This window comes from Salvelinus sp. IW2-2015, linkage group LG36 (assembly GCF_002910315.2).
Source record: "Salvelinus sp. IW2-2015 linkage group LG36, ASM291031v2, whole genome shotgun sequence".
Lineage (NCBI taxonomy): Eukaryota > Metazoa > Chordata > Actinopteri > Salmoniformes > Salmonidae > Salvelinus > Salvelinus sp. IW2-2015.
This window is the reverse complement of record NC_036875.1, coordinates 29,056,355-29,081,155: the sequence shown is the minus strand read 5'-3', so window position 1 is coordinate 29,081,155 and position 24,801 is coordinate 29,056,355. Positions and strand designations below refer to the sequence as shown.

At 48.6% G+C, this 24,801-nt stretch overlaps 1 protein-coding gene across 1 annotated transcript in view; it reads right to left on the bottom strand.

Annotated features, from left to right (window-relative positions):
- Positions 1–848: 848 nt before the first annotated feature.
- LOC111959374 (mitogen-activated protein kinase kinase kinase kinase 4-like) overlaps positions 849–24,801 on the bottom strand; it is a 112,012-nt gene continuing 88,059 nt past the window's right edge. The window contains 1 exon segment of the mRNA XM_070437613.1: positions 849–4,050. Within this exon segment, the coding sequence (XP_070293714.1) occupies positions 3,967–4,050 (84 nt within the window). The 3' untranslated portion in view covers positions 849–3,966.

Genomic DNA, 24,801 nt, shown 5'->3' with positions numbered 1-24,801 from the left:
CAAACATAACGCTTTGTATTCAGGACATAAAAGTTCATTTCTCTGCCACATTTTTTGCAGTTTTACTTTAGTGCCTTGTTGCAAACAGGATGCATGTTTTGGAATATTTTTATTCTGTGCAGACCTCCTTTTCACTCTGTAATTTAAGTTAGTATTGTGGAGTATGTACAATGTTGTTGATCCATCCTCAGTTTTCTCCTATCACAGCTATTAAACTGTAACTGTTTAAAAGTCACCATTGGCCAAATGGTGAAATCCCTGAGTGGTTTCCTTCCTCTCTGTCAACTGAGTTAGGAAGGACYCCTCTATCTTTGTAGTGACTGGGTGTATTGATACACCATCCAAAGTGTAATTAATAACTTCACCATGCTCAGAGGGATATTCAGTGGCTGCTCTGCGGTCCCGTTCTGTGAGCTGCTGTGGCCTACTGTACCACTTCGCGGCTGAGACGTTGTTGCTTCTAGAATCTAGACGTTTCCACTTCACAATAACATAACTTAGTTCAACGGGGCAACTCTAGCAGGGCAGAAATGATACAAACTGATTTTTTGGAAAGGTGGCATCCTATGACAGTGCCACATTGAAAGTCACTGCCAATGTTTGTCCATGYAGATTGCATGACTGTGTGCTCGATTTTATACACCCGTCAGCAATGGGTGTGMCTGAAATTGCCAAATCCACTAATTTGAAGGGCTGCCCACATACTTTTGTATGTAATGTATTTGTTGTAGAAAATATTTCTTACCATCAGGGACATACTATTGGATAATGCATGATGACATTCTCACACTCTCCACTTCAAGAATTCAGTCAGTCAGAGAGGGGACAAGACAAAAGACTACAGTAAATCTTTATATTACTTTAGAGTTTATTCAAAGAGAAAAYACCTTCAGGAAAATACAAGACTTCCTGTCATACACAGAGAGCACATAAGTTAGAGTAGCATGGCAGAAACACTGGAGAAAAACACCCAAGCCTGACTTACATCCAAGCCTGCAAGGAACGGACTTTGTCACTACAATGTCCCCACAACTCTGGGAACGATGTTATGGGATCATCTGGAGAATCAAATGTTGCATGTGTATTGTTTATTGTGTTTTGAGTTGTTTGAAAAAAAATAAAAAAGGCATAATTTAGGATTATTGACGAAAATCATGTTCAATATAAAACAAGCTAAAAAAACAAATATTATGATACACATTAGTGTAACAAAACATTGCCTCTGTAAACATTGCCATTTTCTCAACCTAACATGAGTGTTATAATAGTCAACCACTGCAGAGTACATAAACTATTGTTAAGCTTCTTAACTAAGTCTAAAACMTAATGCTTCAAGTGAGATCTTAAAAAAGTATATTTATCAACATTGTGGTTTCGTCATTCCTTTTACACTTTTAATGTTGCCATCTTGGCACTTTTATAAAACATKAAATCAGCAAGCGAATGCTTTTCAGATTGCGAAGAAATTGTTGTCCGTTTTTCCATTAATAGAATATCAATAACCATAAACTTAATAAACTCACTTACGCCACTCATGAAGGCCTTGATGTAACCAGAAAGACATAGTGGGACAGCGCTGGGGGGGGGGCTATTCAACACACACACGTACAGCATTGGGGTTCGCTTTTCAAACTGGTTTCTTTTTCCATATATAAAAAAGGTTGGCTTGTGAAAAAAATTCTGTGATGTATAATTTGCAGTGCCTTTCCCACASCTCTACACACAATGAATGGCATGACTGTTAGTAGGAGAAAGACCCAACTCAGAGAGTGATTGACCCACCATGGAGTCTGAAACACAGTTAGGGTAGAGAATCTGTCCCCTTAGGTGAAATAGCTTTGATCCATCATCACCATTAAAACACAGTTGTGTTCCTTGYGAAAAGTAGGGTAATCCTCCTCAGGAAAATTATATTATTCATGTTGTTTGTCACCATGTTTTAGGCAGGTCAGATACCCTGTCGTGAGAGAGCCGTGGCAGGGAARATTGCAGTGTATTGAATAGTCTTCAGATGTACAGACTATACCCTTTAACAGTGAACAACAACAAAAAAGATTCTTCCCAAAGTGGGTTTCTGTGGTGAACACCTTCAAAGAGCTGTAGAATCACAGATGTCACCCATGCTCTGGCTTCTGATGACCAGTCTGCTCTCCTCTGATTTGAAACAGTTGTTTTGTTTTGCCTTCCATTAACAAGCTGACACATCACACGAGAAGGACAAGAAGTAGAGCTCAAGACTTCTTTATTGAGCCTGGCAATGTTGTTTACAGTTAAACACTGAGGTCTAAGCCCTGTTAGCGCATCAGGTTGATTAAGCTACTGTGAGCATACCGGCCCCACAGGAAACTACTGTGGCCTAGCACCTTCTCAACTCAGAGCTGTTAACGCTCAAGCCCCGATTCACTTTAAAACATTGAGTTTGTGAAAGGAGTCACAACCTAGTCTCAGAAACTATTCAGAATTGCCCCAAAAACTGACATCTTCCTTAGAGCCTCCATTGTTTAATATTCACTTGTGTCAACTTGAAATTGATCACTTGTGACAAGGAACACAAATAAAATTCTCATGKCTTTGACCACCACACAGTATATTTCTTTCTACATTCTTGACACTTAGTGCATTGCATTCATAAAAAGATATTAATGAAAAACAACAATAAAACACCACCGTTTTTTCCATCCACCGACTATGAGTCCATTGAGTTTTGCTGACCATGTGTAACCTTTCTGCTACAAAAACTTACATTGACACCCCTCCTCTCTCATCTATTGGCCCCTTTACTACCACACACAAACTGTATATGACCTGAACCTTCTCCTCCACTCTCTTTTATTATATCTGTCTATTCACATCAGGACCATGTCCTCCATCCTGGACTCTGATGGTCCAAGCCGGATCACATCGTCATGTTGGACTGAGGATTCCACTAACATGATCATTGAAACTATGAATGATATTAAATTAATATTTATTATACATAGATACTATTTAAATGTTTTACCCACCCACTCTCTGACTCCTAAAGCATTTGAATGTGTTGTGGGTTGGAATAAAAGCAAAGAAGACTGGAGGCTATGTGCATTGTGATTTTTAAAACCAAGGTCAAATAAATATTAACTCCAAATAGTTACTTTTTTTTAGGGAATCATAATAAAATAAAAAACACTATTTCAAAGTCCATCTGGTTCAAATCCTTTTCCATGAACTTGCCCATTAAAATACGGTAGCTGTCCTAACTATCAACACACTCCAGCTGAGTCCTCTCAGATAACAGATTTACGGTAAAATGCATAGGCCCTTCCCACACACTGTGTCATGACAGCACTGAGCCTAGAACCAATTGGCTCCCTTGCTCAGCTTCTTTATTCCCGCCTCCTCCCTGACTGACAGCTTCAACACCTGCCCCCCCCCCCTGCAGTCAGCAATCATTGGACCAAACAGAAAGACATTGACATACACTACCGTAGCATTAACACTGTATGCTCCGCCCCCTGCCCCTCCTTCGCTAAGGAAAGGAAGGGGTGGAGGGGAGGGGGGCTCCTGAAATACGAGCAGAAGATGCACAGTTAGTAGTAGACTTTAAGCCCATACCACAGTCAGGAACTAGGAACGACACACACACACACCAACAACACACACACACACACACACACACACCTTCAGGGCAACGGCCCCGCAAAGACGTGTGTCCACAATCTGTTGAGCACCAAAGTGGGGCAAATTGTTCACCCCCTTTCTTCACATTTTTTATTTGATTTATAATCAATTAACTTCATTTTTTACAATTCTCATATCTGGTATTCACGGCTGGGGCGACGTCATCTGGATGTTGTGTATCCTCAATATAGCACGATGCTCCGGGTCGAAGGTCTATGTCGGAGGTGGTTGGCTTTTGTCCGTTGGCATCGCTGAACGTCGGGTAAAACGTGGTTGGTTGGTTTCCAGTGTAGAGGGGGTGTAGTCTCTCTACCAGCTGAGCAGAGAGGTGCGCCCCAGGGTCATAAAGTACACCTGGCTGGCTCCTCCGGATCGCACCGAGGCAAAGAACACCTGCGTATGGGAACACATGCACACACGTCAGTRAATAATGAAACAAATCAGTGACATCAGTAATGACCTTAGTGATCACTGTTTTACAGCCTGTGTTCATAATGGATGCTCAGTTAAACGACCTGTCCTGATTTGTCAGACGCTTGCTAAAAAACTTTAATGAGCAAGCCTTCCTTCAAGACCCGGCCTCTGTAAAWTGGTATAGAATCAGCTTGATCCCCACTGTCGAAGACGCTTGGACCTTCTTTTTTAATATTTTCWGTGMTATTGTTAACAAACACGCCCCCATAAAGAAAATGAGAATTAAAACAGGTTCAGCCCCTGGTTTGACCYTGATCTGGCAGAGTTACTCTACCTCAAGAATTCCATTTGGCAAAAGGCTTGGCACACGCATACTCAGGCTGACTGGCTCTAGTTCAGGAAAATTTGAAATAAGTACACTCAGGCGAGCAGTTCTCTCTCTGTGGGTCTAATCCCAAGAAGTTCTGGAAAACGGTTAAAGACCCGGAGAATAAACCCTCCTCCTCACAGCTGCCCATGTCCCTTAATGTGTGTCACGCCCTGACCTTAGAGATCCTTTTTATGTCTCTATTTGGTTTGGTCAGGGCGTGAGTTGGGGTGGGCATTCTATGTTTTGTTCTATGTTGTCCTTTTCTATGTGTTTGGCCTGGTATGGTTCCCAATCAGAGGCAGCTGTCAATCGTTGTCTCTGATTGAGAACCATACTTAGGTAGCCTGTTCCCACCTGTGTTTGTGGTAGTTGTTTCCTGTTTTGTGTTTTTTTCACCTTACAGGACTGTTTCGTGTCGTTCACTCTCTTTGTTGTTTTTGTCATTCAGTGTTCAGTTTATTTAATTATATTTACTATGAACACTTACCACGCTGCGTGTTGGCCGATGATCCTATTCCTCATCATCAGACGAAGAGGAGAGTCGTTACAGAACTACCCACCACCAAAGGACCAAGCAGCGTGGTAGGAAGGAGCAGCAATTGATGGACTCCTGGACATGGGAGGAAATTTTGGAAGGCAAGGGACCCTGGGCACAGCCGGGAGGGTATCGCCGTCCTAAAGAGGAGCTGGAGGCAGCCAAAGCGGAGCGGCGACGCTACGAGGAGTTAGCTCGAGGAGAGGTGCACGAGAGGCAGCCCCAGAATTATTGTTGGGGGGGCACACGGGGAGATTGGCGGAGTCAGGTAGGAGACCTGAGCCAACTCCCCGTGCTTACCGGGTGGAGCGTCGTACTGGTCAGGCACCGTGTTATGCGGTGGAGCGCACGGTGTCTCCAGTACAGTTCATAGCCCGGTGCGCTACATCGCAGCCTCCGCATCGGCCGGGCTAGAGTGGGCATCGAGCCAGGACGGGTTGTGCAGGCTCGTTGCTCGAGACCTCCAGTGCGCCTCCACGGCCCAGTGCATCGGCCAAGGACAAGGCCTCCTGCATGTCTCCCCAGCCTGGTGAGTCCTGTGCCTGTGCTAAGCCCTAACCATCCTGCATGTCTCCCCAGCCTGGTGAGTCCTGTGCCTGCTCCCAGAGCCAGGCCTCCTGTTTGTCTCTCCACTCCAGTGATAATCCATGGCCACAGCCTCCAGTGATGATCCATGGCACAAAGCCTCCAGTAATGATCCATGGCACAAAGCCTCCAGTGATGATCCATGGCACGAAGCCTCCAGTGATGATCCATGGCAAGAAGCCTCCAGTGATGATCCATGGCAAGAAGCCTCCAGTGGTGATCCATGGCAAGAAGCCTCCAGTGGTGATCATGGCACGAAGCCTCCAGTGGTGATACATGGCACAAAGCCTCCAGTAATGATCCATGGCACAAGCCTCCAGTAATGATCCATGGCACAAAGCCTCCAGTGATGATCCATGGCACGAAGCCTCCAGTGATAATCCATGGCAAGAAGCCCCCAGTGGTGATCCATGGCAAGAAGCCTCCAGTGGTGATTCATGGCACGAAGCCTCAGTGGTGATACATGGCACGAAGCCTCCAGTGATATCCATGGCAAGAAGCCTCCAGTGATGATCCATGGCACGAAGCCTCCAGTGATGATCCATGGCAAGAAGCCTCCAGTGGTATCCATGGCAAGAAGCTCCAGTGGATGTCATGGCACGAGCCTCCAGGTGATACATGCACGAAGCCTCCAGGGATGATCCATGGCACGAAGCCTCCAGTGATGATCCATGGCACGAAGCTCCAGTGAGGAGTTATGGCACGAGGCCTCCAGTGAGGAGTATGGCACGGCCTCCAGTGAGGATTATGGCACGAGGCCTCCAACGAAGGCCGTCAGTCCGGAGCCTCCAGCGACGCCCTCTATCCGGAGCCTCCAGCGACGCCCTCTAGTCCGGAGCCTCCAGCGACGCCCTCTAGTCCGGAGCCTCCAGCGACGCCCTCTAGTCCGGAGCCTCCAGCGAGCCCCTCTAGTCCGGAGCCTCCAGCGACGCCCTCTAGTCCGGAGCCTCCAGCGACGCCCTCCAGTCCGGAGCCTCCAGCGACGCCCTCCAGTCCGGAGCCTCCAGCGACGCCCTCCAGTCCGGAGCCGCCAGCGACGCCCTCCAGTCCGGAGCTCCAGCGACGCCCTCCAGTCCGAGCCGCCAGCGACGCCCTCCAGTCCGGAGCCGCCAGAGCCCCTCCTGTCCGGGCAGCAGAGTCGCCTCCTGTCCGGGCAGCCAGAGTCGCCTCCTGTCCGCGGGCAGCCAGAGTCGCCCTCCTGTCCGGGGCAGCCAGAGTCGCCCTCCTGTCGGGGCAGCCAGAGTCGCGCCCTCCTGTCCGGGGCACCAGAGTCGCCCTCCTGTCCGGGCAGCCAGAGTCGCCCTCCTGTCCGGGGCAGCCAGAGTCGCCCTCCTGTCCGGGGCAGCCAGAGTCGCCCTCCTGTCCGGGGCAGCCAGAGTCGCCCTCCTGTCCGGGGCAGCCAGAGTCGCCCTCCTGTCCGGGGCAGCCAGAGTCGCCCTCCTGTCCGGGGCCAGCCAGAGTCGCCCTCCTGTCCGGGCAGCCAGTCGCCCTCCTGTCGGGCAGCCAGAGTCGCCTCCTGTCCGGGCAGCCAGAGTCGCCTCCTGTCCGGGGCAGCCAGAGTCGCCCTCCTGTCCGGAGCAGCCAGAGTCGCCCTCCTGTCCGGAGCAGCCAGAGTCGCCTCCTGTCCGGAGCAGCCAGAGTCGCCCTCCTGTCCGGAGCAGCCAGATCGCCCTCCTGTCCGGAGCAGCCAGAGTCGCCCTCCTGTCCGGAGCAGCCAGAGTCGCCCTCCTGTCCGAGCAGCCAGAGTCGCCCTCCTGTCCGGAGCAGCCAGAGTCGCCCTCCTGTCCGGAGCAGCCAGAGTCGCCCTCCTGTCCGGGGCCCGCTGTGAGGGTCCCCAGTCCGGGGCGAGGGTCTCCGCTCCAGAGGCGCCACCTCTGTGGGCCAAGACTAAGGTGGAGCGGGGTCCACGTCCCGCAACAGAGCCGCCACTGCGGATAGAGCCCACCCAGACCCTCCCCTATAGGTTTAGGTTTTGCGGCCGGAATCCGCACCTTTTGGAGGGGGGGGGTACTGTCACGCCCTGACCTTAGAGATCCTTTTTATGTCTCTATTTTGGTTTGGTCAGGGCGTGAGTTGGGGTGGGCATTCTATGTTTTGTTCTATGTTGTCCTTTTGTCATTCAGTGTTCAGCTTTTTAATTAAATTTACTATGAACACTTACCACGCTGCGTATTGGTCCGATGATTTCTATTCCTCATCATCAGACGAAAAAGGAGAGGCGTTACAATGTGGCTGTTACGACAAGGAGCACATGGCTGAGCTCTTTAAATCACCACTTCATAACTTCTTATGGCTGGGGTAGTATTGAGTAGCTTGGATGAATAAGGTGCACAGAGTAAACTGCCTGCTACTCAGGCCCAGAAGCTAAGAAGATTGGATAGAAAACACTCTGAAGTTTCTAAACTTTTTGAATGATGTCTGTGAGTATAACAGAACTGAGAAAAATCCAACCAGAGAGTGGGGAAATCTGAGATTTGTAGTTTTCAAGTCATTGTGCATCAAATATACAGTGTCTATGGGGTCATATGCTCTTCCTAAGGCTTCCACTAGTGTCAACAGTCTTTAGAACCTTGTTTGATGCTTCTACTGTGAAGGAGGGGGAAGAGAGCTGTTTGAGGCAGGGGTCTGGCAGAGTGCCACGAGCTCAGTCTCACGCGCTCCCGTGAGAGTTAGCTGCGTTCCATTACATTTCTACAGACAAAGGAATTCTCCGGTTGAAACATTATTGAAGATTTATGATAAAAACATCCTAAAGATTGATTCTATACTTTGTTTGACATGTTTCTACGAACTGTAATATGACTTTTCGTCTGAACTTTCGCCTGGACTTGCCCGTGCCTCCTGAGTTTGGATTTGTGTACTAAACGCGTGACAAAAAGGAAGTATTTGGACATAAATGATGGACTTTATCGAACAAAACAAACATTTATTGTGGAACTGGGATTCCTGGGAGTGCATTCTGATGAAAATCATCAAAGGTAAGTGAATATTTATAATGCTATTTCTGACTTCTGTTGACTCCACAACATGGCGGGTACCTGTATGGCTTGTTTTTGTGTCTGAGCGCTGTACTCAGATTATTGCATGGTGTGCTTTTTCCGTAAAGTTTTTTTGAAATCTGACACAGCAGTTGCATTAAGGAGAAGTTTATCAAAAGTTCCATGTATAACACTTGTATATTTTATCAATGTTTATTATGAGTATTACTGTAAATTGATGTGGCTCTCTGCAAAATCACCGGATGTTTTGGAGGCAAAACATTACTGAACATAACGCGCCAATGTAAACTAAGATTTTTGGATATAAATATGAACTTTATCGAACAAAACATACATATATTGTGTAACATGAAGTCCTATGAGTGTCATCTGATGAAGATCATTATCCTATTTGACTCAGCCATTGCCCGTCCAACATTTTTTAATCTCCACCCCTTCCAATGCGACTAACCCCGATGCTCCTCCCTCTTTTTCCCCTGCCCCACTACAAAGTTTTTCACTGCAGGCAGTCACTGAGTTGACTTGGCCAAAGCTTTTGATACAGTAGACCATTCCATTCTTGTGGGCCGACTAAGGAGTATTGGTGTCTCTGAGAGGTCTTTGGCCTGGTTTGCTAACTACCTATCTCAAAGAGTGCGCTGTATAAAGTCAGAACATCTGCTGTCTCAGCCACTGCCTGTCACCAAGGGAGTACCTCAAGGCTCGATCCTAGTCCCCACGCGCTTCTCAATTTACATCAACAATATAGCTCAGGCAGTAGGACCCTCTCTCATCCATTTATATGCAGATGATAGTCTTCTACTCAGCGGGCCCCTCCCCGGATTTTGTGTTAAACGCTGTACGACAAAGCTTTCTTAGTGTCAAACAAGCTTTCTCTGACCTTAACCATGTTCTGAACACCTCTAAAACAAAGGTCATGTGGTTTGGTAAGAAGAATGCCCCTCTCCCTACTGGTGTGATTACTACCTCGAAGGGTTTAGAGCTTGAGGTAGTCACCTCATACAAGTACTTGGGAGTAGGGCTAGACGGTTCACTGTCCTTCTCTCAGCACATATCAAAGCTGCAGGCTAAGGTTAAATCTAGACTTGGTTTCCTCTATCGTAATCACTTCTCTTTCACACCAGCTGCCAAACTAACCCTGATTCAGATGACCATCCTACCCATGCTAGATTACGGAGATATAATTTATAGATCGGCAGGTAAGGGTGCTCTCGAGCGGCTAGATTTTCTTTACCGTTCGGCCATCAGATTTCCCACATCACTTCATCCTATACTCCTCTGCAAACTGGTAATCTCTGTGTACCTGTCGCAAGACCCACTGGTTGATGCTTATGTATAAAACCCTCTTAGGCCTCACTCCCCCCTATCTGAGATACTTACTGCAGCCCTCATCCTCCACATGCAACACCGGTTCTGCCAGTCACATTATGTTAAAGGTCCCCACATCCCTGTGTCACTCCTCTTTTCAGTTCGCTGCAGCTAGCGACTGGAAAGAGCTGCAAAGAACACTCAAAATTGACAGTTTTATCTCCATCTCTTCATTCAAAGGCTCAATCATGGACACTCTTACTGACAGTGTGGCTGCTTTGCGTGATGTATTATTGTCTCTACCTTCTTGCCTTCTTGTGCTGTTGTCTGTGCCCAATAATGCTTGTACCATGTTGTGCTGCTGCCATGTTGTGTTGCTACCATGTTGTTGTCATGTGGTGTTGCTACAATGCTGTGTTGTCATGTGTTGCTGCCATGCTATGTTGTCTTAGGTCGCTCTTTATGTAGTGTTGTGGTMWCTTGTCCTATATTTGTATTTTTAATCCCAGCCCCCATCCCCGCAGGAGGCCTTTTGCCTTTTGGTAGGCCGTCATTGTAAATAAGAACTTAACTGACTTGCCTAGTTAAATAAAGGTTAAATAWAAATAAATAAATAAAAACATCATCGGTTAGTTACCACTGCCACAAAGTCACAACTGTTGGACCTGTCTCCATGCTGCTGTGCTGTTTGTTGCTACTTGGCTACCTACCAAACTTTTGGTTTTTACTTTTACTAACTGTTTAATCAAAATCTGCATTTAACACATTTACCAATGTCTTAGTTTTTACCTCGCTCTACTATTTTCATTTAACTTTTTCACCCTGGACGCTGTATCTGGACATGGTTCTACAGGACCACCAGCCAAAGCTAAGTAGTAACATTAACACCATGACATTTAATTGCAGTAGCTGACTCATAATATACAGGAGAACTATCGTCTTATGGTGAGGATAGCCGTGTGTGCAAGCAAGCTTCAGATGCAATCGTTAGGCAAGGGCAATTTTAATTTTAATTTTTTTATTTTTAAATTTTATCCCATTTATCTCCAATTTCGCTGGTATCCAATCGCTAGTAATTACTATCTTGTCTCATCGCTACAACTCCCGTACGGGCTCGGGAGAGACGAAGGTCGAAAGCCATGCGTCCTCCGAAGCACCACCCAACCAAGCCGCACTGCTTCTTAACACAGCGCGCCRCCAACCCGGAAGCCAGCCGCACCAATGTGTCGGAMGAAACACTGTGTACCTGGCCCCCTTGGCAAGGGCAATTTTAAGGATGAAACAGCATCTGTGCAACCAGTAAGTACAGATAGTAGTATAAATATCCCCACACAGTACCCGCAGCCGGACAATTTTCTGGAAAGAAATGCTGTCGGCATACTCAGCCGGTGTCGCTCATTCAGCCGACAGAAACTTACAACCGGTTTTCCCCTTTTAGCAACGACTCAGTCAGAGGCCGAGCCTTCTCAGGTCTCTCCCCAACCCGTTACGCGGTCTGAGCTGCCGAAGCCTCCCATTATTAGCTCTGACAAATTGAAAACCCTAGTCATTGGCAACTCCATAACCCGCAGTATTAGACTTAAAAATAATCCTCTAGCGATCATACACTGTTTACCAGGGGGCAGGGCTACCGACGTAAAGGCTAATCTGAAGAGGGTGCTGGCTAAAGCTAAAACTGGCGAGCGTAGTGAGTATAGGGATATTGTTATCCACGTCGGTACCAACGATGTTAGGATGAAACAGTCAGAGGTCACCAAGAGCAACATAGCTTCAGCCTGGAAATCAGCTAGAAAGATGTGTCGGCATCAAGTAATTGTCTCTGGCCCCATCCCAGTTAGGGGGAGTGATGAGCTCTCACAACTCAATCGCTGGTTGAAAATAGTTTTCTGCCCTTCCCAAAAGATAGAATTTGTAAATAATTGGCACCCTTTCTGGGACTCACCCACAAACAGGACCTGGCCTGCTCAGGAGTGACTGACTCCATCCTAGCTGGAGGGGTGCTCTCATCTTATCTATGAACATAGACAGGGCTCTAACTCCTCTAGCTCCACAATGAGATAGCCTGCTGCCTGGCCTGCAACCTGTTAGCCAGCCTGCCAGCTRAGTGGAGTCTGCCACTAGCACAGTCAATGTAGTCAGCTCAGCTATCCCCATTGAGACAGTGTCTGTGCCTCGATCTAGGTTAAGGAAAACAGAAAATGGCGGTGTTCGCTTTAGCAATCTCACTGAAATAAAGACCTCCTCCATTCCTGTCATTATTGAGACCAAAAAAGCAGGGCTGCAGACTGCGATGTTAAAGGATACGGGAAACCAACACAAGTGAGACGAAACTACCTCCGACACAGTGGGACGGACGTAGCTTGCGAAATGCGTGAGAAGAATGACACCGCACGCGCCCAACCACACAGCAACCGAAGCTCAAAGATCCAAATAAGTAAAAACTTCTGAGCGTCAGGACTACACGACCAAGAGATGAACAACGCAAGAGGACACGGGAGAAAGGTACAGGGCGACAAGGCAACTCAGGGTGCTGAAAGGCCAACCCCTGGCACGTGTACCCGGAATTCCCGGTACACATCACCGTAAACATGTGTCTGATGCGCTCAGCGTGTGGCCAAAGAAGATGTCTCTCCAACCCGTGTTAATCATAGCACAAAGCCTTCCATTTGATGAAATCCATGGACACAAGCCTCCAGTTACTGATCCATGGCACAACGTCCAGTGGATATCACTGGCACAAGCCTCAAGTCGCAAACTGATCCTATGAGACAACAAGAGAGCCTTCACAGTTGATGATCACTTGGCCAGACCAGGCGGTCTCGAAGTCGTTATAATCACTGGCTGACCAGAACCCTCAGTTGATCCATGGGCAAAGAAGCCTCCAGTGGTGATTCAGTGAACGAAGCTCCCAGTGTATACATGGCCGAAGCCCTCCGGTGATTGATCCATTGGGCACAAGCTCAACAAGATTTAAGAATGAATCCATTGCACAAAGCCTCCGCAGTGATCGATCCATCTGGCACGAAGCCGTTCGTAAGCATGATGCTACCATAAGGGCAGAGACAGCCTCCCCCTAGTCCGCCCATGATCCATGGGACACCGAAAGCCCCAAGTGGCTCATCCATTGGCACAAAGAACGACCTCCCTGGTTGGACTCACATAGCAAAGAAGCCTTCACCAGTGGTGAAATTGTCAGTTACGGGCGTAACATAGCGTCCAGGGTTGCATAAACCTGGCCACGCAACCTCCAGTGATCGATCCCCGGATGGCAGAAAGCCTCAGTGCAGGGTGATCATGACGCGACGAGCAAGCCCGTGAGTGGAAGAAATCCATGCAGAAGCCTCCTTGAGTGGGGGTGGGATTCATGGCACGAGCCTGGTCCCAGTCTAGGTAACAATACCATGGCCAGCGAGACCTCGCAGATGATACTATGGCAGACCCCAAAGCCTCACAGTAGAAGGTGAGTCTCATGCCACGAAGCCTCCATGAGAGAGTATAGTTTGCACGAGGTACCCCCGTGAAGAGTGTTTATGCATCGAGGCCCCGCGTCTCGAACGAAGGGCCGGGTCTAGTCTCCGACCTCAGCGACGCCTCTCGAGCTCCGGAGCCTACCAGCAGCACGCCCTTCTGAGGGTGTCCGGTACCTCACACGCGACTGCCCTCCAGTCCGGTAGCCTTTCCAGTGCTGCCTCTCCAGTCCGGAGCCTCCACCCAGCGCCCAATCCAAGCCGGTCAGCCCTCGCAGCGAGCGCCCCTTCCAGTCGGAGCTCCCCCAGCACGACCTCAGTAGTCCGGAGGCCCTCTCCCCAGCAGACTCACGCTCCCCACGACGCTCCGAGCCTCCAGACGAACGCCCAACAAAATAACTAGTCTCTTGGAGGGAGACCGCCAGCGACGCCCTCCAGTCCGGAAGACACGCACAGATGATTCGCCTTAACTCGTTCCGGGCGCCGAGAGTCACCCTCCTGTCTCGGTGGCAGCCATTGTCGCACACTCACTGTCCGCGGGCAGCCAGAGTCGTCCTCCTGGTCCGGGGCAGCCAAGAGTCGACGCATCACCAGGGTCCGGAGGTCAGGAACCAGAGGTCGCTCTCTCCCTCCATCCTCACGGAGGCAGCTATCAGAGTCGTCCCTTCCTGTCCAGGGTCAGCCAGAGCGCCCTCCTGCTCCGGTCCCATCCGAGTCCACGCCCTTGTCGCGTCCTGGTTCCGGGCCAGAGTGGGCCACCTCCTGCCGGAGACTAGCCAAGGTCGCCACTCCTGTCCGGCAGGCATGGCCAGGCGTCGCCCTCCTGTCACGCGGTCGGAGCCGAGTCGCCCGTCCTGTCCGGGGCAGCCAGAGTCGCCCCTAGCGGCTGTCCGGGCAGTCGAGAGTTTCAGACCTCCTGTCCGCGAGGCACACAGGGTCGCCATCCTGTCGGGTCAGCCAAGAGTCCACATCCTGTCCGGCAGCAGAGTCGCCCTCCTGTCCGGCAGCCAGAGTCGCCTTCCTGTGGCGGGCCAGCCAGAGTGCAGCCCTCCTGCGTCACGGGGCCAAGCCAGGTCGTCACTCCCTTCCGGGGCAAGCCAGAGTCGCCCACTCTCGTCCCGGGCAGCCAGAATATCGCCCTCTTGTGCACAGAGGCACAACGAGAGTCGGCCCTCTGTCGGGCGTTGGCGGCAGCCCAGAGTACCTAACGTCTAGTCCCGAGGCGCCAGCCCAGAGATCGCCCCATACCTGCTACCGGCCAGGCAGACCAGACCGCGCCCACTCTGTCGGCATAAGGCGAGGAGCCAGCGGCGTCCCGTCTCCCTTGTGCCCGGGGCAGCCCCGATGTCGCCGGCTCCTGTCCGTGGTTCAGGGCGCAGGAGTGCGCCCTTCCTAAAAGTCCGAGGGAGCAGCCAGGATGGTCGGGCCCTCTGGTTAGGGCCGGTGGATGGGAGCACAAGAGGTCGCTCCCCTCCTGTCCCCGGGAAGGGTGCAGCCCAGACCGGTCGCCCTGGGAAGCCTGTCCGCCCAGGCCAGAGCCCTCCCGCCCTCCTGTCCCGCGCCGCCGAGAGTCGCCCTCTTCCGGGCAGCCAGAGTCCGCACCTCCTGTCGGGGCAGCAGTCGCCCTCCTGTCCGGGCAGCCAGAGTTCGCCCTCCGAATCCGGAAGCAGCCCCCAAGAGCGCCCCTCACTGTAACCGGGCGCAGCAACAACGTCGCCCTCCGTCGTACCGGGCAGACAGGAGTCCGGGGCCCTACACTGGAACCGGGCTGGCCAGGAGTCGCCCTTCCAACTCCGCCTCGGGAGGCAGCCAGATCGCACCTCTGTCCGGCGTCAGCAGAGTCGCCCTCCTGTCCGGAGAGCAGCCAGAAGTCGCCCTCCTGTCCGGGGGCACGCCCGAGTCGCCTCTTCCGAAGCAGCCAGAGTGTCGCCCTCCTCTCCAGGGGTCCCGCTGTGAGGGATCCGCCGCAGTCCGGCGGCGAGAAGTCTCCGCTCCAAGGCGACCACCTCATGAGGGGCAAAGAGCTAGGTGCGGGAGCGGGGGTCGCAGCTCCGCACCACGATGTCCGCACTCGGATAGAATGCCCACCGACCCTCACCCTATTAGTTTAGGTTTTCGGCCGGAATCGCACTTTGGAGGGGGGGGATGGGGCTGAGGGGCACTGTCAGAGACTTCTTCAAAGAATTGAAGGAAATCCACTCTGTCTGTGAGGGCACACACATACCAGCCGACACTGTCAGAAGACAGTAGGAAGACTTGTGGAAACCAGGCACAATCGAGCCTCACAGGTCGGCACAGAAGTACCCAACCCCGGTTCCATGGGCGGCCGAGCGCGACCCGAGACTGAAGCCTTGAGAGATGCCTGTTTTATGTATCTACTTTTGGGGTTGTGGTCAGGCGTGCTTGGGTGGGCATTCGTAATGGTTTTTACTAGCTGTTGTGTGCCTTGTGCTTGTGTCAGAAGGGTGCAGTCAGTGCTGTGGCAGACTTAGAGTAAGTTTAATATTAAGGAGCTTATACTATGTAACCCAGCGTTGTAACCAGAGCCGCTCGTTCATTGGCGCCGGCTATGCCCAGTTCCTCCATTCCTCAGTGTCATGGCAGAAACGAAAGAGAGTGAACAGATAGACGACTATATGGCTGGTTGAGTCGCTACTCGCCGAGCCGGGAACAAGACCCTCGGGAAAGTAAAGGGAAGCAAAACGGAGAGTTGAGAGAGACTGAACGACTAAGTATGGACGTCTTGTAAACTACTGTCCCAGACTCAAACCCACGTCACATACTACGCCCCGACTGTCAACATTAACTAAAGGCCTGGTGACCACCGGACGTTCAGTTATGAGTAAGACTCGTGGGGAAGGCATCCGTGACTGGAAAGGTGGCACAAGAGAGCGTTGTATGAAAATCTGTGTGCCGAAGGCCTGCTATTCTCAGGCCAAGAAGGGCCCGGCTTAGAAGAAGCCGGAAGCTGATAGAAATAGCACTCTAAGTTTCGAATCAGAAACACAGTTTTAAGAATGCATGTCTGTCAGCTCCTTAGAAGCTGGTATTGGAACAAAGGACACCACTTATGCAGAAGAGGAATGCCAAACGGCAGCAGACGTGAGGAATCCATACTCTCGTTAGCAACAATCTTTATCGTGTAAGACATCAATTCTATCACTACTGTACATCTCGCAACAGTCATTCAAAAGTACGCTGATCCACCGCTGGGAACGAGCTGATCTGACATGGGCATCGGTAATCAGTCCTGCTCTTCTACAACGGCTGTTCCCCAACTAGGGGTGTCAAGCGTGTGTCTGATAGCACCCCACTGTGGTTATTGGATGTTGATAATACGGTAGGGGTGTGACACGGAGGCAGGGAGTGAGTGAGTAAGCCCTCGTTATTGCGTACCGGAACGGCAATCTGTGGCAGCAGTGTGAGTGGCCGAAAACCTATCGATAACGCGGCAATGCCATCACCGCTCTCACCAACCAAAACGCCATCCACGTACAGAGTCATATAGTGCTGTCGTCTCCACTACGCCATTCCCTGGACAGACAGGAGGAGGGGGAATTACTACGGATGAAACGGATATATATGGAAGAGTTTGTTATGTAGGTAAAAAAGGAACATGCCATAGAACTGAAGAAGATAAGGATACTGCCATATGATGGACACCCAAGTTATCGCTGCAAAACAGCTCAACTTTGTTTCACACTGTGTTTCTACCACCACGGTCTCGTCCAAAAATATAATGAAGCTTGTTTGTCGGTGAAATACTAACGCACAAACCAGTAACTATCGCACTCTGCGACAGCATAATGAGACGCCGCCGAACACCCACGGCTGAGTTTGGATTTGGTGCTAATAAACCAACGCCGCCACTCACCGAATGAACAAAAGGCGTATAATTGAGGGATAAAATTGATGGACTTTATCGAACGAAGAAAAAACAAGAAGAAGTTGACTTGTGTGAACGCACGGTCGGAACACCAGAATTCCCTGGAGCACAGCCGAATACATCTCCCTCGAAATGAGTGAAAAGAAAATCATACAAAGCGTCAATTCGGGTGAAATACTAGATTACTAAACTAGCTATTCAACTACTTCGCCTGGTTGACTCCACCGAAAAAAGATGTCGAACGAGAAACCATAACTGAATCAACTGCTACAACGGCTTACAGTGTCTTCGATGATGAGGTCCCCCGGCCTGGTGAGAGCGCCCAAAGACCTCCGACTGGACAACGCAGTGTCAATTGGAAATAACAGGCAGCCGGCACTCGCGATAGTCAAGCTCTTTCCGAAAGTTTTTTTGAAATCTGACACAGCACGTTGGCATGTAGGATGCATTGTTAAGAGAGTTTATCTAGAAAATGCCGCCCAGCTGCCTCGCGACTGTACGCTGACCAACTCTGGTAATGGAATATTTGATCAACTCGTCCGTTACACTACTTACTGAGCCACTTATCTGTAAATTGATATGTGCTCTCGCCCAAAAACGATCAGCCGATGTTTTAGGAGGCAAGGAAAACATATAAAAAGTATGAAAACCAATAAACGGCGGCCAATGATAAACCCACCTCAAAAACTGCTCATGGATGAATTCCTCCAGTAACAAGTAACGTGACAACCATCTTACCTCGGAAACAAGAACAGGAACAAACTAACAATATCTTGAATGTCCACAAGCATGACGAGACACAATGAATCAATCTCCCAATGAGTGTCCTGATGAAAGATCATTATCCTATTGACTAGCCATTGCCCGTCAACATTTTTAATCTCCCACCCTTCCAATGCCGACTAACCCCGACTTCCTCCCTTTTTTTCCCTGCCCCACTACAAAGTTTTCACTGCAGGCAGTCACTGAGTTGACATTGGCCAAAGCTTTGATACAGTAGACCATTCCATTCTTGTGGGCCGACTAAGGAGTATTGGTGTCTCTGAGAGGTCTTTGCCTGTTGCTAACTACCTATCCAAAGAGTGCGCTGTACTAAAGTCAGAACATTCTGTGTCTCAGCCTCCCTGTCAGCCAAGGGAGTACCTCAAGCCGATCCTAGTCCCACGCGCTTCCAACTATACATCAAACAAATATAGCTCAGGCCAGTAGACCCTCTCTCATCCATTTATATGCAGATGATAGTCTTCTACTCAGCGGGCCCCTCCCGCATTTGTGTTAAACGCTGTACGACAAAGCTTTCTTAGTGTCAAACAAGCTTTCTCTGACCTTAACCATGTTCTGAACACTCTAAAACAAAAGTCATGTGGTTTGGTAAGAAGAATGCCCTCTTCCCTACTGGTGTGATTACTACCATCGAAGGTTTAGAGTTGAGGTAGTCACCTCATACAAGTACTTGGAGTAGGGCTAGACGGTTCACTGTCCTTCTCTCAGCACATATCAAAGCTGCAGGCTAAGGTTAAATCTAGACTTGGTTCCTCTATCGTAATCCCTTCTCTTTCACACCAGCTCAAACTAACCTGATTCAGATGACCATCCTACCCATGCTAGATACGGAGATATAATTTATAGCGGCAGGTAAGGTGCTTCACGAGCGCTAGATTTTCTTTACCGTTCGCCATCAGATTTCCACATCACTTCATCCTATATCCTCTGCAAACTGGTACTCTCTTGTACCTGTCGCAAGACCACTGTTGATGCTTATGTATAACCCTCTTAGGCCTCACTCCCACCTATCTGAGATACTTACTGCAAGCCCTCATCGCTCCACAAGCAACACCGGTTCTCGCAGTCACATTATGTTAAAGTCCCCACATCCCTGTGTCACTCCTCTTTCAGTTCGCGCAGCTAGCGACTGGAAAGAGCTGCAAGACACTCAAAATTGACAGTTTTATCCCATCTCTTCATTCAAAGGCTCAATCATGGACACTCTACTGACAGTGTGCTGCTTGCGTGATATTTTGTCTCTACCTTCTTGCCTTCTATGTCGTTGTCTGTGCCAATACTGCTTTACCATGTGTGCTGCTGCCCTATGTTGCTCCTGTTTGTCACTTCGTGTCATGTGTTTGCACATGTGGTTGCTGCATGACAATGTTGTGCTTAGGTCGCTCTTATTATGTTGTGGTTCTTGTCCTATATTTGTAATTTAATCCCAGCCCCCCCCCCAGGAGGCCTTTTCGCCCAAATTTAGGTAGCCGTCAAATGTAAATAAGAACTTAACTGACTGCCTAGTTAAATAAAGGTTAATAAATAAATAAATAAAAACATTCATCGGTTAGTTACCACTGCCACAAAGTCACAAACTGTTGGACCTGTCTCCATCTGCTGTGCTGTTTGTGCTACTTGGCTACCTACCAACTTTTGGTTTTACTTTTACTAACTGTTTAATCAAAATCTGCACATAACACATTTACAATGTCTTAGTTTTACCTCGCTCACTATTTTATTTAACTTTTCACCCTGGACGCTTTATCTGGACATGTTCTACACGGACCACCAGCCAAAGCTAAGTTAGTAACATTAACACCATGACATTTAATGCAGTAGCTGTACTCATAATATCACAGACGGACTATCGTCTTATGGTGAGGATACCGTGTTGCAAGCACAGCTATCAGTGCAATCGTTAGGCAAGGGCAATTTTAATTTTAATTTTTTTAATTTTTAAATTTATCCCATTTATCTCCAATTTTCGTGGTATCCAATCGCTAGTTATTACTATCTTGTCTCATCGCTACACTCCCGTACGGGCTCGGGAGAGACGAAGGTCGAAAGCCATGCGCTCCGAAGCACCACCCAACCAAGCCGCACTGCCTTCTTAACACAGCGCGCCTCCAACCCGGAAGCAGCCCCACCAATGTGTCGGAGGAACAACTGTGTACCTGGCCCTTGGCAAGGGCAATTTTAAGATGAAAACGCATCTGTGCAACCAGTAAGTACAGATAGTAGTATAAATATCCCCACACAGTACCGCAGCCGGACAATTTTCTGGAAAGAAATGCTTGTCGCGATACTCAGCCGCGTTCGCTCGCTCATTCAGCCGACAGAAACTTACAACCGGTTTTCCCCTTTTTAGCAACGACTCAGTCAGAGGCCGAGCCTCTCAGTCTCTCCCCAACCCGTTACGCGTCTGAGCTGCCGAAGCCTCCCATTATTAGCTCTGACAAATTGAAACCCTAGTCATTGGCAACTCCATAACCCGCAGTATTAGACTTAAAAATAACCTCTAGACGATCATACACTGTTTACCAGGGCAGGGGCTACCGACGTAAAGGCTAATCTGAAGAGGTGCTGGCTAAAGCTAAAACTGGCGAGCGGTAGTGGTATAGGGGATATTGTTATCCACGTCGGTACCAACGATGTTAGGATGAAACAGTCAGAGTCACAAGAGCACATAGCTTCAGCCTGGAAATCACTAGAAAGATGTGTGCGGCATCAAGTAATTGTCTCTGCCCCATCCCAGTTAGGGGAGGATGAGCTCTCACAACTCAATCGCTGGTTGAAAATAGTTTTCTGCCCTTCCAAAAGATAGAATTTGTAAATAATTGGCACCCTTCTGGACTCACCCACAAACAGGACCTGGCCTGCTCAGGAGTGACTGACTCCATCCTAGCTGGAGGTGCTCTCATCTTAATTCTATGAACATAGACAGGCTCTAACTCTCTAGCTCCACAATGAGATAGCCTGCTGCCTGGCCTGCAACCTTAGCCAGCCTGCCAGTCAGTGGAGTCTGCCACTAGCACAGTCAATGTAGTCAGCTCAGCTATCCCATTGAGACAGTGTCTGTGCTCGATCTAGGTTAAGGAAACAGAAAATGGCGGTGTTCGCTTTACAAATCTCACTGAAATAAAGACCTCCTCCATTCCTGTCATTATGAAAGAGTTGATATCTCACCATCTCAAAATAGGTACTTAATGTTATGATCCCTCACTTTCAAGGTAGTCATAGTCAATTAACTAATCACTGATCATAATCCTGATGTGATTGGCCTACCTGAAACATGGCTTAAGCCTGGTGAATTACTGTGTTAAATGGGCCTCTCCTCCTGGTTACACTAGTGAGCGACTAGTGAGCGTCTAGTCATGTAACTATGCAGCCTATCAATCACTTTTATAGCTACGTTACAGGCCTCCTGGCCATATACAGCGTTCCTCATGGAGGTTCCCTGAATTCCTATCGGACCTTGTAGTGATGCAGATATCAAATTTTGTGACTAATATTCACAGAAAAGTCCACAGACCCACTCCAAAGAGCTTTCTGAGCCAGCATCAACTCAGGGTTTTGGTCCAACAGGTCTCTAGACCTACTCACTGTCACAGTCATACTCTGGGACCTAGTTTTGTCCCATGGAATAAATGTGTGGTATCTTATGTTTTTCCTCTAATCTGGATATCGACCACCATTTTATTACGTTTGCAATCGCAACAAATAACTGCTCAGACCCCAACGAAGGGAGCATCAAAAGTCGTGTCTATAAATTCTGTACAACCCAAGATTCCTGATGCCCTTCCAGACTCCCTCTGCCTACCCAAGGACGAGAGGACAAAATCAGTTAACCACCTAACTGAGGAAGTCAATTTAACCTTGGCGCAATACCCTAGATGCAGTTGCACCCTAAAAACATTTGTCATAAGAAACTAGCTCCCTCGGTATACAGAAAATACCCGAGCTGTAAGCAAGCTTCCACAGAAAATTGGACGAAATGGCGCACCACCAAACTGGAAGTCTTCCGACTAGCTTGGAAAGACAGTACCGTGCAGTATTGAAGAGCACTCCACTGCTGCTCGATCATCCTATTTTTCCAACTTAATTGAGGAAAATAAGAACAATCCAAAGTATTTTAAATGTCGCAAAGCTACTAAAAAAAGCAGCATTCCCGAGAGGGAATGGCTCTCACTTCAGCAGTAATAAATCATGAATTCTTTTGAGAAAAGACATGATCATTAAGAAGCAATTATGGACTTCTTCTTAAATCTGAGTTCCTCCAAGCCAGCTGTCCTGAGTCTGTACAACTCTGCCATTGACCTAGGATCAAGAGAGACACTTAAGTGTTTAGTCTATATCTCTTGACACAATATGAAAATAATCATGGCCTCTAACCTTCAAGCTGCATACTGGACCCTATTCCAACTAAACTACTGAAAGAGCTGCTTCCTGTGCTTGCCCTCCTATGTTGAACATAATTAAACGGCTCTCTATCATCGGATTGTCCAACTCACTAAAAGTGGCAGTAAAAGCATCTCATGAAAAAGCAAACCTTGACCCAGAAAATATAAAAAACTATCGGCCTATATCGAATCTTCCATTCCTCTACAATTGTTTGGAGAAAAGCTGTGTCGCAGCAAAACTCACTGCCTTCCGTGAAGACAAACAATGTATACGAAATGCTTCAGTCTGGTTTTACGACCCATCACCAGCACTGAGACTGCACTGAAGGTAGTATATGAAGGTAGTAAATACCTTTTAATGGCGTCCAGACCGAGGCTCTGCAATCTGTCCTATTGCTTCCTAGACCGTAGTTGACTTGCTTTTGATATCACCACGATCTTCCACATTCTTTTGGAGAGATTGGAAACCCAAATTCGTACACGGACAAGTTCTGTCCTGTTAGATCTTAGCTGTCGGAAAGATATCAGTTTGTCTCTGTGAATGGTTTGTTCTCTGACAAATCAACTGTAAATTTTTGGTGTTCCTCAAGGTTCCGTTTAGGACACACTATTGTTTCACTATATATTTACTCTTGGGATGTAATTTGAAATAAATGTTAACTTTCACTCTATGGCGGATGACCACACAGCTGTACATTTCAATGAAACATGGTAAGCCCAAATTTGCCCTCCAGAAGCCTGTGTTTCAGACATAAGGAAGTGATGGGCTGCAAACTTTCTACTTTTAAACTCGGACAAAACAGAGATGCTTGTTTCTAGGTCCAGACAAAGAGATCTTCTGTAATCTGACAATAATCTGATGGTTGTTACATCGTCTCAAATAAACTGCGAAGACCTCGCGTTACTTTGGACCTGATCTCTCTATTTGAGAATATTCAAGACTGTTTCAAGGGACAGCTTTTCCAACTACATAACATTGTAAAATCAGAAACTTTCTGTCCAAAATGATGCAGAAAAATTTATCCATGCTTTTTGTACTTCTAGGTTAGACTACTGCAATGCTCTACTTTCCGGCTACCGGATAAAGCACAAAATAACTTCACTAGTGCTAAATACGGCGGCTAGATCCTGACTAGAACCAAATAATTTGATATTTACTCCATGCTAGCCCCCTCCACACTGGCTTCTTTAGGCAAGGGCTGATTTCAAGGTTTCACTGCTAACCTACAAAGCATTACAGGGCTTCTCACTACCTATCTTTCCCATTTGGTCCTGCCGTACATACCTACATCGCTACGGTCACAAGACGCAGGCCTCCTAATTGTCCCTAGCATTTCTAAGCCAAACAGCTGGAGCAGGGCTTTCTCTCCTATAGAGCTACATTTATAGAATGGTCTGCTACCCATGTGAGAGACGCAGACTCGGTCAACCGTTTATGTATTATTGAAGACTCATCTCTTCAGTGGTCATATGATGGTGTAGTCTGGGCCAGGAGCTGAGGTGAACGAAAAGCTCTGAGCAACGAACCGCCTTGCTCTCTTGCTGCCGGTTCCCTCTCTCACTGGGTTCTCTGCCTCTAACCCTATATACAGGCTGAGTCCTGGCTTACCGGTGCTCTTCCATGCCGTCCCTAGGAGGGTGCGTCACTTGAGTGGGTTGAGTCCTTGACGTGATCTTCCGTCGGGTTGGAGCCCCTGGGTTATGCGTGACGGAGTCTTGTGGGCTATACTCGGCCTTGTCTCAGGATGGTAAGTTGGTGGTTGACGATCCTGCTAGTGTTGTGGGCCTGTGCTTTGGCAAAGTGGTGGGTGTATATTGCCTATTTGGCTGTCCGGGGGTATCATCAGATTGTGCGACCCTCAGTCGTGCTGCGTGTACCTCTCATGTCAGTCAGCTGGGGCTCCACCGTATTTATGTTCCTGTAGCGCCTCTGTCGTCAGCTATATTTAATTAATGTGTCGGGGGGGCTAGGGTCAGTCTGTTATATCTAGAGTGTTCTCCTGTCTTATCCGGTGTCCTGTGTGAGATTTGAAGTGCTCTCTCTAATTCTCTCTTTCTCTCTCGGAGACCTGAGCCCTAGGACCATGCCTCAGGACTACCTGCATATGACTCTTGCTGTCCCCAGTCCACTGGCCGTGTGCTGCTCCAGTTTCAGCTGTTCTGCCTGCGGCTATGGAACCCTGACCTGTTTCACCGGACGTGCTACCTGTCCCAGACTGCTGTTTTCAACTCTCTAGAGACAGCAGGAGCGGTGAAGATATCTTAATGATCGGTATGAAAAGCCAACTGAATTTACTCCTGAGGTGCTGACTTGTGAACCTCGACACTACGTATTATTTATTATTGACATGCTGGTTCATCTGTATGAACATTGAACATTCTTGGCCATGTTCTGTTATAATCTCCACCGGCACA